We start from the raw sequence: 16525 nt of genomic DNA on the forward strand, positions 1-16525 counted from the left end.
AGCACACAGTATGAACAGGAGCAAGACTAGCAGACTGGACTGAAGGTTAAGATTGCGATCTTGCATAGTGAGAGATGGTGCACTATGCAAGCACGCTGCCAGGTATGTTACAGCCACATTGGAGGGTTTCCGAGCATGAATCGCCTTTTTAAGGTCATGCCACTGCACTCAATGTGATTGAGGTCAGTAATTTGACTAGGCCACTCCAAAGTCTTAATTTTGTTTTTCTTAAACCATTCAGAGGTAGACTTGCTTGTGTGTTTTTGGATCATTGCCCTGCTGTGTAATCAAAGTGCGCTTCAGCTTGAGGTCACTAAGAGATGGCCGGACATTCTCCTTTAGGATTTTTTAGTAAACAGCAGAATTCATGGTTCCATTTAGCGCAGCAAGTCCTTAACTGAGGCAAGTGGGGCCTGCAGATCTTTAGATGTTGTTGTGGGGTCTTTTGTGACCTCTTGGATGAGTCGTCGCTGTGCTCTTGGGGTAATTTTGGTCGGCCAACCACTCTTGGGAAGGTTCATACTGTTCCATGTTTTTGCCATTTGTGGATAATGGCTCTCACTGTGGCTCGCTAGAATCCCAAAGCTTTAGAAATGGCTTTATAACCTTTTCCAGACTGATAGATCTCATTTACTTTGTTTCTCATTTATTCTTGAATATCTTTAGGTTGCAGCATGATGTATAGCTTTTGAGGATCTTTTATTCCACTTCACATTGTCAGGCTGGTCCTATTTAAGCGATTTCTTGATTTAGAACAGTTGTGGCAGTAATCAGGCCTGTGTGTGTCTAGGGAATTTAACTCATTTCAACTCAGTCATTTTATAGCTAACAAAAGAGGACACTATGTAATAGAGAGGGCGCTGTGAATAACAAAAATAATGAGAATATTCAATGTAAGGGATGGTGAGATAGATGATATGTAATAATTGTCAGCGCCCCAAATAACAGAGGACGCTACATAATAAAGGACGGCACCATACATAAACAGAGAGGATTTTATGTAGTAAGGGACGGCATTATACATAATAAAAGAGGAAACTGTAATTAATGTGTTTTCATTGGCTGTAAGCCATAATCATCAACCTTAACAGAAATAAACACTTGATACAGATCACTCTGTAATGATTCTATATAATATGAGTTTCACTTTTTGTATTGAAGAACTGAAATAAATTAACTTTTTGATGATATTCTAATTTTGTGAGAAGCACCTGTATGTATATGTGAAATGCATGGATCTAAATTATTTGGCACAGCACTGTATCCATAGTTTAATGATATATGATAAATTTATGATTATCTATATGAATAAAAACCTGGCATCTACACTTTGTCACTGCTTGAGAAAGGCTCACATTTGGAGCCGAAACGTTGCATCAGCCCTTATAGGCTAATAAATCGATTTTTTCAAAGAGGACTGTCTTCATTTTTTTGCATATATTATTTATATATATATATATATATATATATATATATATATATATATATATATATGTATGTATGTCATGGTGTTACACACACGCCGCTAGGTTCAGATAGGGCAAGACAGGTTTGATGAATTCTTTGGAATCCTGGGGGAACCGTTATTCAGGGCAAGCATAGACCATGTGCTGCAGCTTCTCTCAGGCACACAGGGGTATTGACCCTCTGGCACAGACACGTAGGTTGTTTCACTTGCTGACCAAACACACTTGACAAGAGTCCTCATAAACGGTAGAAAAGTAGCATTTAATAAGAAGCCGCACAGCCAGTGCAAGTTAAGTCTTATGAGCAACAGGCTCCAGTGACATACTGTAAAATATTAATCTCTTATGATAAAAAAATACATAATAAGAAACTTTGAAGCTTTGGTCCGAATCATGTTTAGTTTTAAATATTTTCAGAGAAAGACTGAGTTATTTTGAAGATCTTGGCAGAGACACCTGTTCTATATGTCAAACCTATAGGGCTCTTGTCTATATGGGTTATTTGGAGATAACTAATGATCCTTTTAAATATGTTTAAAATATGCTAACATGAGGTAACTGTGCACGTAGTCAAAATACATATTCCATTACTAGGTTTGCCTTAATATGGAGAAGATACTAATATATCAGCAAGTCGCCATATTGGGTTATGAAACTGTAAAAATAATCTTCAATGTATGTCTATGGGGCAAGATGGTATATAAGCAGAGGCAGTTGTATGGAGAGTAGATATCTCATACCTTGAGAATCTCCACCACGGATCATCTCATGCTTCTAAGACTGGATATGTAAGAACTTATAATTGTTTCCTTTCTCTTTTTAACCTGATACTTCTTTTTGTGTGCTATGAACTATTTTTTTTTCCATTTTTGTAATCACTTTTAAATGAACATTGAGTTAAGCTTTTGTTTTATCCACACAACTCAAGATTGCTTTTCTTCCATCTTCACCCTGCCCTTACCTAAAGTAAGGAAGTGTTAGAAAAATTAACATTAATGACGAGCCACAGCCAGTTCTGACATTTTTTTTGTGCTATTTTTGTGTGGAATCCTTCTCCTTGCACAAAAGGGGGGAGAGTTTGTGCTAAAAATACAGTACAGACCAAAAGTTTGGACACACCTTCTCATTTAAAGATTTTTTTTGTATTTTCATGACTATGAAAATTGTACATTCACACTGAAGGCATCAAAACTATGAATTAACACAAGTGGAATTATATACTTAACAAAAAAGTGTGAAACAATTGAAAATATGTCTTATATTCTAGGTTCTTCAAAGTAGCCACCTTTTGCTTTGATGACTGCTTTGCACACTCTTGGCATTCTCTTGATGAGCTTCAAGAGGTAGTCACCGAAAATGGTCTTCCAACAATCTTGAAGTAGTTCCCAGAGATGCTTAGCACTTGTTGGCCCTTTTGCCTCCACTCTGTGGTCCAGCTCACCCCAAACCATCTCGATTGGGTTCAGTCTGGTGACTGTGGAGGCCAGGTCATCTGGCGTAGCACCCCATCACTCTCCTTCTTGGTCAAATAGCCCTTACACAGCCTGAAGGTGTGTTTGGGGTCATTGTCCTGTTGAAAAATAAATGATGGTCCAACTAAACGCAAACTGGATGGAATAGCATGCCGCTGCAAGATGCTGTGGTAGCCATGCTGGTTCAGTATGCCTTCAATTTTGAATAAATTCCCAACAGTGTCACCAGCAAAGCACCCCAACACCATCACACCTCCTCCTCCATGCTTCATGGTGGGAACCAGGCATGTAGAGTCCATCTGTTCACCTTTTCTGCGTCGCACAAAGACACAGTGGTTGGAACAAAAGATCTCAAATTTGGACTCATTAGACCAAAGCACAGATTTCCACTGGTCTAATGTCCATTCCTTGTGTTCTTTAGCCCAAACAAGTCTCTTCTGCTTGTTGCCTGTCCTTAGCAGTGGTTTCCTAGCAGCTATTTTACCATGAAGGCCAGCTGCACAAAGTCTCCTCTTAACAGTTGTTGAAGAGATTTGTCTGCTGCAAGAACTCTGTGTGGCATTGACCTGGTCTCTAATCTGAGCTGCTGTTAACCTGCGATTTCTGAGGCTGGTGACTCGGATAAACTTATCCTCAGAAGCAGAGGTGACTCTTGGTCTTCCTTTCCTGGGGCGGTCCTCATGTGAGCCAGTTTCTTTGTAGCGCTTGATGGTTTTTGCAACTGCATTTGTGGACACTTTCAAAGTTTTCCCAATTTTTTGCACTGACTGACCTTCATTTCTTAAAGTAATGATGGCCACTAGTTTTTCTTTACTTAGCTGCTTTTTTCTTGCCATAATACAAATTCTAACAGTCTATTCAGTAGGACTATCAGCTCTGTATCAACCTGACTTCTGTACAACACAACTGATGGTCCCAACCCCATTTATAAGGCAATAAATCCCACTTATTAAACCTGACAGGACACACCTGTGAAGTGAAAACCATTTCCGGTGACTACCTCTTGAAGCTCATCAAGAGAATGCCAAGAGTGTGCAAAGCAGTCATCAAAGCAAAAGGTGGCTACTTTGAAGAACCTAGAATATAAGACATATTTTCAGTTGTTTCACACTTTTTTGTTAAGTATATAATTCCACATGTGTTAATTCATAGTTTTGATGCCTTCAGTGTGAAGGTAAAATTTTCATAGTCATGAAAATACAGAAAAATCTTTAAATGAGAAGGTGTGTCCAAACTTTTGGTCTGTACTGTATATGTTGTACAAGTCTCAGGAATTCCACATATTCACAAGGATCAGACGGAATCTACAGGACGGTGAGGAGTTTGTCTCCAAAGCATACAACCACGTTGAGGTCTGCGGAACACAGAAAAGCCACAAAGAACCATCCATTGACTGTTGGATCAATCCAGGAGAGAAAAAGCCATTCAATAGGTGAGAAATGGATTTTATTCATGACTATTCTAAGAAAAGTAACATACAATTTAAGTTTGTTCATAGCCATACAGATGCACAATTATGGTCTATTTGTATAGCCAATGTGAAGCAGAGAATCTTAGTACTGATAAAAGTTTTTTTTCTGTAAAAAAGTTACAGAGAAGGCTTCAAAATGTGATGCAAATGGTCCGTGTGTACAATAATTTGGTTTTTGAAAAAACTGACACATAGAAAGCATGCATTATCACACAGGACATCAGTCATTCTGACAAACAGGTGGACATACAAGAGACCAGTCATACTGAGACACAGGACACTGACGGGGATTACTTTGATTGTCCAAATTGTTTGATTTTGGCAGAACATATTGAACAATTGGATCAAATTGCTACTCGGACAGAGTTATTGTCCAAATTACACCAAGACATAAAAAAGGTTTCTGTTCATACAAGATCCAATAGTAAAAGTGAAGATAATGCCTCCACATCATTTGTACCAGACACACAAGATCCAGATATTTCAGTAGAAGGTTTACAGGGAAATGAATTACAAAGGAAAAAATTACATGACAGAGTAGCACGAATCAATCTTAAAATACACGATCAATTAATGAAAATTGTAAAAGACATTCCAAAGTACAATGAGAAGATGGATGCAAATGATAATGCAGACATTTTTGAATCTAATACAAATAAATAAATTCAATCTTAATGATGAACAAAAAAACAAGACATTCAGAGTTTGGTTACCCTCACATATGGCAAAAATATTACAGACCACACCCAGATTAAATGAGGATAATGAACTGACACATAGTACAAAAGAAGACAGACTTAGACAATTGCTATTATTTACCACAGGAGACTCGCCCTCTCTTGACATTTTGCATCAATTGAGTGCGAGTGTCCATGATGACCCGTTTGCTTTTTTGGTCAAATTTGAACAGGCCTATAGAATGGTGATGCCTGTTGGGCCTAATGAGGAACCTAATGATCAAATTGTATGTAACAAAATTCAAGTACCTAGATCCTGTTTCAGCACCATTGACTAGTGTTCAGACATCATTGCAGGAGGCAACACCTTTTATCGACAAAATTAGGAAATCCATGAAGCGGAACCAGGTGAAGGCAAAAATAGCTGTAGTTCATGAGGAAAAAGATAGACAGCTGACATCAGAGAAAACTCAACCAAAACCTAAACCCACATTAACATCTAGGAACAGAGATTACGCTGAACATAGAGGTAAAAATATCACACAAAGTAACAATATACGTTGTTATTTTTGTGGTATACCTGGACACTTAAAGTGGCAAGGCAGGAAATTTTGGAGAGCAGAATCAGAGGCAGGTACACCTGGAACAGGCAAGCTTGGAAGAGAAAACTGACTTATTCCAAAATCATCCAACAATCCTTCCGCCCCTCCGTTCAATTGTCTCACATACCCTCACACTGACAATACACAAACACAGTCACCATATGCTCCATTAATCAGACAGATCAGAGAAATGACAGTGAAGGAGTCAAATTGCAGGGACAGTGCGTTTAAAAGACACACTGGTCTGCTCCCATCTCCTCCATCTCTCTGACTAGCAAAGAATGCTCCCACACCCCATCCATTGGAATTTGTGACTTGAGTTACATTGGATGACTGTGGAAGACCATTTCTCAATGTGATTTTGGCAGAACAAAGTGCAGTGTTTCTTATTGATACAGGGGCACAATTAAGTGTTACTAACCTTGATTTGATGGTAAAACCAGAATCTTCAAGTTGTAATATTATCGGATTCAGCGGAAAAGGAAAAACAAACGCAAAGCTCGTTCCCAATGTTATGTTGGAAATACCAGGTTCTTTCAAAACAGAAATTGACACTTGGTATTGTTGTGATTCTGAGAATATACTTGGCACAGATTTTATGCAGAGATTAGGATGGGTAATTGATCTAGGGAATCAAGTGATCTGGAAAGATTCTACTGGACGTAAACCTGTAGTCATTGACCCTAGTGAATATAGCCATGTTGGAAGTATTTGCTTGAATGATGTTTTGTGTCATCAGATAATTTATGGCCTGAAACTGGCGGTGATGAAGTACAGACTGAAATTGTACAATGTTTTCCTTCTCTTTAGGCTCAGTTCAGGAATAAGGTGGGTACAATGAAGGATGTAATTGTGAATGTAGAAGGACGTGATCCTCCTCCACAGTGTCAGTATAAATTGCCTCCAGATTCAATTGGTTCTATGTCTAAGATCGTACAGGAATTGTTAGCTCAAGGTGTCATACCTAAGGCTAACTCTGTAAGTAACAATCCTTTATGGTGTGTATTGAAATCTGATGGTACATATCGAATCATATTGGATTTGCGGATGCTTAATAAACATACTCCCAATGTTGCATCCATTGTTGCCGATACTCATGACATGATGGCAAGGCTAAATGCAAAGGCAAAATATTTCTCTGTACTAGACATCAGTAATGTTTTTTTCAGTATACCTCTTGAAAAGAGTTGTCAGTACAAGTTTGCATTCACTTTCTTGGATGAACAATATCTGTTTTGCAGGTTACCTCAAGGAGCACATTTGTCACCTAGTGTTTTTCATCAGGCATTGGTGAAGGTATTATCCAGATTTTCTAGGCCTGATTGCATACTGCTATATGTGGATGATATTCTGTTGTCTACTGAGGATAAGGAGTCATGTGTTTCTCTTTTGACAGAATTGTTTGAACTGTTGTATGACGCAGGGTTGAAATTTAAAACTAAAAAGGTCAAATTGATGCAGACTGAGGTCAGGTTTCTGGGAGTACTGTTGAGTCCAGGAAAAAGACAGCCATTGCAGGAAAGAATAGAGGCAATCGCTTCTCTCCCAATCCCAACCACACACGAGGCATTGCGACATTTTTTTGGTCTTGTAAACTATTCAAGGGATTTCATTGAGGATTTTGCTGATAAGACCAGGCCTTTTTATGATCTTTTAAAAGGCAAAAATAATGATTACTTTGGTCCTTAGGGTGTTGAACAACAAACCTCATTTGAACAATTGAAAATGAATTTACAGAATGCACCTGCTTTGTCCACAGTAGATCCTTCAGCTCCATTTGCTTCGCAAGTTCGCACATCAGAGACAGCGGTGTCTGCTGTTCTGTTACAATTGCAGGCAAAAGAGTGGAGAATTTTGGGCTATTTTTCTAAGCTTCTCTCACCAGTTGAAAGAGGTTTTGAACTTGTGCCAGACACTTCGTAGGCGTCTACTTTGCCGTCAAAGCAACTGAACACTTTGTTGGTTTCAACAAAATCATTCTGCAAACTCCTCATTCTACACTAAAACTTCTCTTTGAGAAAAATATCTCAGGTGTGTCACATCAGAGATTTGCCCATTGGTTACTGTCATTGTCTCCCAATCAAATTGAGGTAGATTATAAAGCCAAAGTTCTTCGTCAGTTGATGCAATATGAAGGGCAAACTCATGATTGTCTCCAGTCTTTTCAGGATCCGATTCCATCACTTTTCAGACGGTAGGCAGAGGTAACAGATGAAGCAGTTTTTATAGATGTTCCAGATTCTATTCAGATGGGCACTATTATACAAGATATGACATTTTTTATCCCACATGAGGACAGGTGGTAAAACACAAGTTACCGAATCATTTTTTCAGCCCAGAGAGCAGAACTAGAAGCAGTAAAAATGGTGCTACAGCTGAATGAGGCTGACGATCAGTGTCCCATTGTGATCTACAGTGACAGCTCCTATGTTGTGAGATCATTGACAGATTACCTGCCAGTTTGGGAAAAAAGAGGCTATGTAGATTCTTCTAACAAGACTCTTGCACATAGTGACACACTGAAAACTATTTTTGAGATAGCTTCAAAAACCCCTAATGGTTTTGCTATTGTCAAAGTTCCTGCCCATAAAAAGTCTGATGAAGTCTGATCTGTTGGAAATGCAACTGCAGATATGTTAGCCAAAGAGTCAGCCCTAACAGAAGAAGAAATGTTTGAACCTGAACCTCTCGAAGGTTTCAGCAGTTCAAAGAACAGACACGCATATCCCTTCTTTTGCGGAAGAACAAGAAAAAGATGCAACTTTGTCCAAAAGGACAGAAACCACCACTACTGTGAACCGCACCTGCAGACGGTCCATGGTTACAAATCGAGTACATTGGTCCATTACCATCGGGTAAAAATGGTCTCAGGTATGCATTGGTTGTAGTAGATGTTTTTTCTAAATGGGTTGAAATTTTACCTGTCAGGAAAGATGATGCTTTGTCTACAGCTAGAGCATTAGTTAATCGTGTCTTTTGTACTTGGGGGATCCCAAGAATGATTACCTCTGATCGAGGAAGTCACTTCACAGGAAAAATCATGCGAGCAGTTTGTACTATTCTAGGGGTACAACAACAGTTTCATGTACCTTACCATCCACAGTCTGCTGGTATTGTGGAAAGGATGAATAAGACAATAAAATCCAGAATTGACAAAATGTTATTGGACAAAGGTGATACTTGGGTGGATGCAGTACCTTTTGTACTGTTGAGTGTTAGAGGAACAACTTCCTACACAACTCAGTTTACTCCTTTTGAACTATTGACAGGAAGGAAAATGCCATTGATTTTCCCACATGAACCATTTTTGTCCACATCTCAAAAAGATGCTGTTGCAAGGTCCAAATGGTTGCAATTGTTGCAGGAAAACTTGAAAACCATTCTTCCACATGAATGCAGAGGATGAAGCCACCATATGAATCCAAATTCAAAAAAGGGGCTCTAGTCATGATTAAAACTTTCAGGAAGAGTGGACCTTGGGAAAGTAACTGGGAAGGTCCCTTTGAAATAATCGACACCATGGGACAAGTTATGATCCTAGTGCGACCAGCATCCAACATGGTTAAAAATATCCGCAGACAACAAAAATTGTGGGTACATGTTGATCAATGCAAATTGTGTATTGCAAAATAATGATACTGCATTTCTTTTAGGAAGAAATGGATTCCAATAAGAGTTGGAATACGGAATACCATGTCCTTGATGGAAGGGATTCAACACCAATCCTTCAAGAAAAGTTTCCCAGGAAAAGCTACTATTTGATGGAACTACATTTCTGCTACTTTGTACTATTTCAATTGTGATCTACGCAGAAGACATTTTATATCATGGAACAAATACTAGTGAAGTGAATGGACATATCGAAGGAACTTTACATGCACGAAAACCAAGAGGATCAAGTATACAAAATCTAATAGATGAAGACAAACCGGACGATTCAGTAGATATTACTGGAAACATTTGCATGGGTTATGGTGTAAAATGCTGAATTGAGCTACACTTCATAAACGACACTTAATATTACATGCTGCCATAGGACCGAAGTCTAAATTTACACAATTACAAGGAGATTAGATACATTATTAGATACATTATGTATCACATGACATGACAGGCATATGGGAATGTAATCCTACAGATGTGCTATAATGGAATATAGAGATAAGAGGTGAAGAGAAAGCTGTGTGGTCAGGTGATATTACTAATGATATGATCACAAAAGGGACAGTTAGAACATCCGAAACTGAGATTGTGTTAAAGACACAAGTTTTGGGGAAATTTTTTTATCCTTCATTACTTTCTATTACAGAAGGAGATGAAGATTGGGTAAAAACATGGAACTTCCAGAGAATCAGTAACAAATATGATCGCTCCAGAAGTAAGGGTTGCACCACAAGCAGTACATAGTCAAGAAAATATGGCTCCTCTTGAATTGAAATTCAACACAAGGTTAGAGTTACCTCCCGAGTCTTTGTTAACTTGGACCAGAAGCAAATTATTTTTGGGAAGTTTTTCAAATGGTCCAACAAATGTTATACATAGAAGTCAATATAGGAATGTGAGATGGTTGCATAAGAATTTTGATTTTTCTCTAGATAATCGATCTCCTAGGGATTCGGGACTTTACCAATGTTGTGTTTTAACTAAAAATAATTATAAACAATGTAAAGATGTAAATTTTTTGTCAGCAGTAGATAATGTATGTACACAGACAAGGTTTCAACCATCTACTCCTTTCCAAATCAATCAATTCCAGTCTAAACCTCTATTAAGAGATGGAGTGTTGATGACTATGGTCTGGACTTTTGATATGTCTAACTGGAAAATCTCATCCAGATATCCCAAATGTCAATCACATCTCATCAACATGGAGATGGAAATAGAACAATGGTTTGGGAAAAGATCTTCAACACATGTTAGAAGTAAGAGGGGGATATTAGAAGGTATTTTGGGGGGATTAGGAACAGTGGGGAGTTTAATTAATACTATGGACATTCATACACTTAAATCAGATTTGGAAAATATTGGGTATATTGGAGGTAAAGGGGTAAAAATTAAGAAAAGTTTGAATCAACTCCTTGAAAAGATGGTTTTGAACACTGCTGCTGTGTTGGGATCTTCAGTGTCACATCTACAAGATGCTACTTTAGCTCTAATAGAAAGTGAACAGGAATCCCAATGGCCGGAGCATGTCTAGAAATTCAGATTGAATATTCTACCAATCTGAAAATGATTGCACAAGCATTGCAGAGTGGAATTACCCCTTTAGGAATAATGAGAAATTTGCCTACAGAATATAATTTTGCATTAAATCATACAGATTTGTGGGTAAATAAGTGGTTAGGATGTGAACAGAACATTTGTATGGGAACATCACTAATCCCAATATTGGGAAGAGAAGAAACCATGGTTCCTATAACTGTTCTGGGCATTCCTGTTAGTAATACACAATTACTATATTATCTATTACAGTACACAGATTTTGCATTTGATGGTACAAACACTGAACAATTAGACATTTTTTCATGGTTATAGTGGGTACAGAAAGTATTCAGACTCCTTTAAATTTTTCACTCTTTGTTTCATTGCAGCCATTTGGTAAATTCTAAAAAGTTCATTTTTTTCTCATTAAAGTCCACTCTGCACCCCATCTTGGCTGAAAAAAAAACAGACATGTAGAAATTTTTGCAAATTTATTAGAGTTTGCTCAAAAACACATGAAGGACTCCCAGACTATGAGGAAAAAGATTCTCTGGTCTGATGAGATGAAGATAAAACTTTTTGGTGATAATTCTAAGCAGTATGTGTGGAGAAAACCAGGCACTGCTCATCACCTGCCCAATACAATCCAAACAGTGAAACATGGTGGTGACAGCATCATGCTATGGGGGTGTTTTTCAGCTGTAGGGACAGGATGACTGGTTGCAATTGAAGGAAACATGAATGCGGCCAAGTACAGAGATATCCTGGATGAAAATCTCTTCCAGAGTGCTCTGGAACTCAGACTTGGCCGAAGGTTCACCTTCCAACAAGACAATGACCCTAAGCACACAGCTAAAATAACAAAGGAGTGGCTTCAGAACAACTCTGTGACCATTCTTGACTGGCCCAGCCAGAGCCCTGACCTAAACCCAATTGAGCATCTCTGGAGAGACCTGAAAATGGCTGTCCACCAACATTCATCATCCAACCTGATGGAACTGGAGAGGATCTGCAAGGAAAAATGGCAGAGGATCCCCAAATCCAGGTGTGAAAAACTTGTTGCATCATTTCCAAGAAGACTCATGGCTGTACTAGCTGAAAAGGGTGCTTCTATTCAATACTGAGCAAAGGGTCTGCATACTTATGCCCGTGTGATATTTCATTTTTTCTTTTTTAATAAATTTGCAAAACTGCCTGTATTTCTGTTTTTTTTCAGTCGAGATGGGGTGCAGAGTGGACTTTAAAAAAATTAACTTTTTAGAATTCTCCAAATGGCTGCAATGAAACAAAGAATGAAAAATGTAAAAGGGTCTGAATACTTTCCGTACCCACTGTACATTTTGTTTGTAAGGTAATGTGTCTACCTGGACAGGATAAAGTCATTTATAACTCGTGTTTCCATAATCATACCTCATGTCATGCCAGAGTTGAGAATGTGCACACGATACATGACTTGGTGACCCCAATAAGCTTGAACAAAATTTCCAAGTTATATCAGAAAATGAAGTTGTTTCTGCATTCTTCTCATCTTGTGTACATGCTGAAAATCTGACAATAGGTTTATATTATATTATATTCAGGGAAATGTGAAAAATATCTCCAAGTAGGTAGGAAGTATTAATATTACATCAATAGGGACAAGAAGTCTGAAAAATCCTTTCAATACAGTTCAATTTGTGCCAAATAAATAATTTTCCTTGGGATATGTGGACAAATGAGATAAATAAAGACAAGGGTTTGTTAACAAAACAACTAAAAGAAGCTGAAATTGTATTTGGACATGAACAAGGTCATTTAGATGATATTGAACATGAGTGGACAAGTATGTCAGGCTCATCTTGGTGGAAAAATCTAGGAAGATTGGTAACTAGTTGGTCACAGTCTTCAGCGAAAATGGCAGCAGGTAATGTATTAACAAATCCAATAATAGTCATATTTATTTGGATCTTGCTGTGTATTGTTAATCAGATTTTTATCATGTGTAAAATTAAGAAAATATATAAAAAAATAAAGACAGAAATGAAAAAGGAAGATGATATTTTAAGAGAAATGTTAAAAAGAAAAAATATAACTTTTTGAGTGAATTTTTATTTTTTAATTTAGAAGTTTTTGGGAACTCAGATGACATTCAATACAGGTGTCGATACAAGGTTTTCAGAATAAAGAATGAATGTGATACGAATGGTGAGAGAATGAGTTTAGGATTGATTATGATATTTTTTAAATCATAATCAGGGGAGACTGTAAAATATTAATTTCTTATGATAGAAAAATATATATACATAAGCTTTAACATGCTTAGGCTCTAACCATGCTTAGATTCAAATACAGAGAAAGAATGTGCAGTTATTCTGGGACCTTGGTAGAAACCTGTTCAGTTTGTCAAACCTATAGGACTCTTGTCTATATGGGTTATTTGGGTATAACTAATGATCCTTAAAGGTCACTAGCCATATGTTTAAAATATACCAACATGAGGTGATGTGCACGTAGCCAAAATGCATATGTCACAAGCTACTAGTTTTGTTCTAATATGGTAGAAGCTACTAATATATCAGCAAGTCGCCATATTGGGTTATGAAACTGTAAAAATATTCTCCAATGTACAGTACAGACCAAAAGTTTGGACACACCTTCTCATTTAAAGAATTTTCTGTATTTTCTTGACAATGAAAATTGTACATTCACACTGAAGGCATCAAAACTATGAATTAACACATGTGGAATTATATACTTAACAAAAAAGTGTGAAACAACTGAAAATATGTCTTATATTCTAGGTTCTTCAAAGTAGCCACCTTTTGCTTTGATGACTGCTTTGCACACTCTTGGCATTCTCTTGATGAGCTTCAAGAGGTAGTAACCGGAAATGGTCTTCCAACAATCTTGAAGGAGTTCCCAGAGATGCTTAGCACTTGTTGGCCCTTTTGCCTTCACTCTGCGGTCCAGCTCACCCCAAACCATTTCGATTGGGTTCAGGTCTGGTGACTGTGGAGGCCAGGTCATCTGGCGTAGCACCCCATCACTCTCCTTCTTGGTCAAATAGCCCTTACACAGCCTGGAGGTGTGTTTAGGGTCATTGTCCTGTTGAAAAATAAATGATGGTCCAACTAAACGCAAACCGGATGGAATAGCATGCCGCTGCAAGATGCTGTGGTAGCCATGCTGGTTCAGTATGCCTTCAATTTTGAATAAATCCCCAACAGTGTCACCAGCAAAGCACCCCCACACCATCACACCTCCTCCTCCATGCTTCACGGTGGGAACCAGGCATGTAGAGTCCATCCGTTCACCTTTTCTGCATCGCACAAAGACACGGTGGTTGGAACCAAAGATCTCAAATTTGGACTCATCAGACCAAAGCACAGATTTCCACTGGCCTAATGTCCATTCCTTGTGTTCTTTAGCCCAAGCAAGTCTCTTCTGCTTGTTGCCTGTCCTTAGCAGTGGTTTCCTAGCAGCTATTTTACCATGAAGGCCTGCTGCACAAAGTCTCCTCTTAACAGTTGTTGAAGAGATGTGTCTGCTGCTAGAACTCTGTGTGGGATTGACCTGGTCTCTAATCTGAGCTGCTGTTAACCTGCGATTTCTGAGGCTGGTGACTCGGATAAACTTATCCTCAGAAGCAGAGGTGACTCTTGGTCTTCCATTCCTGGGGCGGTCCTCATGTGAGCCAGTTTCTTTTTTAGCACTTGATGGTTTTTGCAACTGCACTTGGGGACACTTCAAAGTTTTCCCAATTTTTTGTACTGACTGACCTTCATTTCTTAAAGTAATGATGGCCACTCGTTTTTCTTTACTTAGCTGCTTTTTTCTTGCCATAATACAAATTCTAACAGTCTATTCAGTAGGACTATCAGCTGTGTATCCACCAGACTTCTGCACAACACAACTGATGGTCCAACCCCATTTATAAGGCAAGAAATCCCACTTATTAAACCTGACAGGGCACACCTGTGAAGTGAAACCCATTTCCGGTGACTACCTCTTGAAGCTCATCAAGAGAATGCCAAGAGTGTGCAAAGTAGTCATCAAAGCAAAAGGTGACTACTTTGAAGAACCTAGAATATAAGACATATTTTCAGTTGTTTCACACTTTTTTGTTAGGTATATAATTCCACATGTGTTAATTCATAGTTTTGATGCCTTCAGTGTGAATGTACAATTTTCATAGTCATGAAAATACAGAAAAATCTTTAAATGAGAAGTTGTGTCCAAACTTTTGGTCTGTACTGTATGTCTATGAGGCGAGATGGTATATAAGCAGAGCCAGACATGAATGGGGGAGATCACTCATTCCTCGGGTATCTCCAACACGGATCATGCTTCTATACTAGATACGTAAGAACCTATAATTGTTTCCTTTCTCTCTTCTAACCTGATACTTCTTTTTGTGTGCTATGAACTATATTTCTTCATTTTTGTAACCACCTTTGAATGAACATTAAATAAGCTTTTGTTTTATCCACACAATTCAAGATTGTTTTCCTCTCTATTCTCACAGTACCCTTACCTAAAGTAAGGAAGTGTTAGTTTTCCTAACACCAACCAACAACCTTTTCACACTGCTCTGGCTTCAAGAGTGGTATTACGCGGCCCCCTAGAAATTGGGACAGGAAGGTAGTTTGACATGATGTGGGTGCCTGTTGTGCTCCCTCAGCAGGCTCAGTTTCATGTTGCCCACGGCCTCGGCGTGCATGTCCACTTCCCCCTCCCTTGTCACGCGCCTTGCCCATTTTAAATGGAGTTTAATATTTGTCACGTTGCCAAAAATGTCTGTATTATTACCGCTGTAATATAGGATCACGTCTGACCTGGGAGTCATGCTTCCAGGGGTCTTCCCCATGCTGTTCCCATGTCTTTTCAGCACTGTATGGATATGTCTGATGATGTGTCACACACCATATGGCCAGATAAGGTTGTAAAATGTTATTTACTGGTGAATGTATTTTTCACAGTTGAAAGCAATGCAAAAGTGCAAAAATGCATCAAAAACGCTGTGTGTGAACATAGCCGAAGGTGTGGAGGAGTATTTTTGTTTTTGGTTATTTATTTTGCCTTATATACAAGTCATTAACCTGGAAAGGATGTTCCTTAACATATTTCCCAGGAAAATCCATTTTGGTTTCATTTTTGTATGTTTTATTGTGAGTCCGTAAAAGTGGTGTAATACCTCTGACAACGTTGTTGACAGCAGTGAGCGGCTCTGCTACATCCACACTGTAAACCCCTCCTGACCCCACACATAAACTTCAGCTCATCCAGCACCATGACAACCAGCACAGCAGAGTCCTGCATCCACTGAGGCCCCTGATCATGTGACCCCTGACTCCTCCCCTCCTGTGACCTCATCACAGGTCCTGTGCGCACAGAACAGCCATATATGTGGTGGCGGCTCTGAAGGTGGAGGTATGTGGAGACCCCCCATTACTGGGCGCAGGGGGCATTAACCCCTTCAGCACGGAGACTCTTTTGGGGTCTTGTGTTGCCCCTTTATAAGAATCATAAGGTTTTTGTTCTGTTTCTTGTAATAGATACATACGACCCAACTATGGAGACAGGAAGGGAAGAAACATATTGTTCTCATAGTACAGGACCCCTTTCTTGGCCCCACAGTGTAATGCCCCCATTATGC

The 16525-nt window shown here is 38.7% G+C and overlaps 2 protein-coding genes and 1 pseudogene across 2 annotated transcripts in view; all 3 read left to right on the plus strand.

The window, feature by feature from the left end:
• The window catches only part of LOC141212723 (uncharacterized), a 41109-nt gene extending 30778 nt beyond the window's left edge, over positions 1-10331 (plus strand). The window contains exons 12-18 of the mRNA XM_073665031.1: positions 5444-5615; positions 6057-6451; positions 6499-6670; positions 7612-7719; positions 9501-9656; positions 9998-10066; positions 10300-10331. Of these exons, the coding sequence (XP_073521132.1) occupies positions 5444-5615; positions 6057-6451; positions 6499-6670; positions 7612-7719; positions 9501-9656; positions 9998-10066; positions 10300-10331 (1104 nt within the window). The remainder of the gene's footprint in view (positions 1-5443; positions 5616-6056; positions 6452-6498; positions 6671-7611; positions 7720-9500; positions 9657-9997; positions 10067-10299) is intronic.
• The window catches only part of LOC141212753 (uncharacterized), a 229092-nt gene that overhangs the window by 84135 nt on the left and 128432 nt on the right, over positions 1-16525 (plus strand). The window lies entirely within an intron of this gene.
• LOC141212724 (uncharacterized) overlaps positions 16237-16525 on the plus strand; it is an 83402-nt pseudogene continuing 83113 nt past the window's right edge.

Source organism: Phyllobates terribilis, unplaced genomic scaffold (assembly GCF_046119375.1).
Source record: "Phyllobates terribilis strain yellow unplaced genomic scaffold, ASM4611937v1 Scaffold_183__1_contigs__length_3771566, whole genome shotgun sequence".
Lineage (NCBI taxonomy): Eukaryota > Metazoa > Chordata > Amphibia > Anura > Dendrobatidae > Phyllobates > Phyllobates terribilis.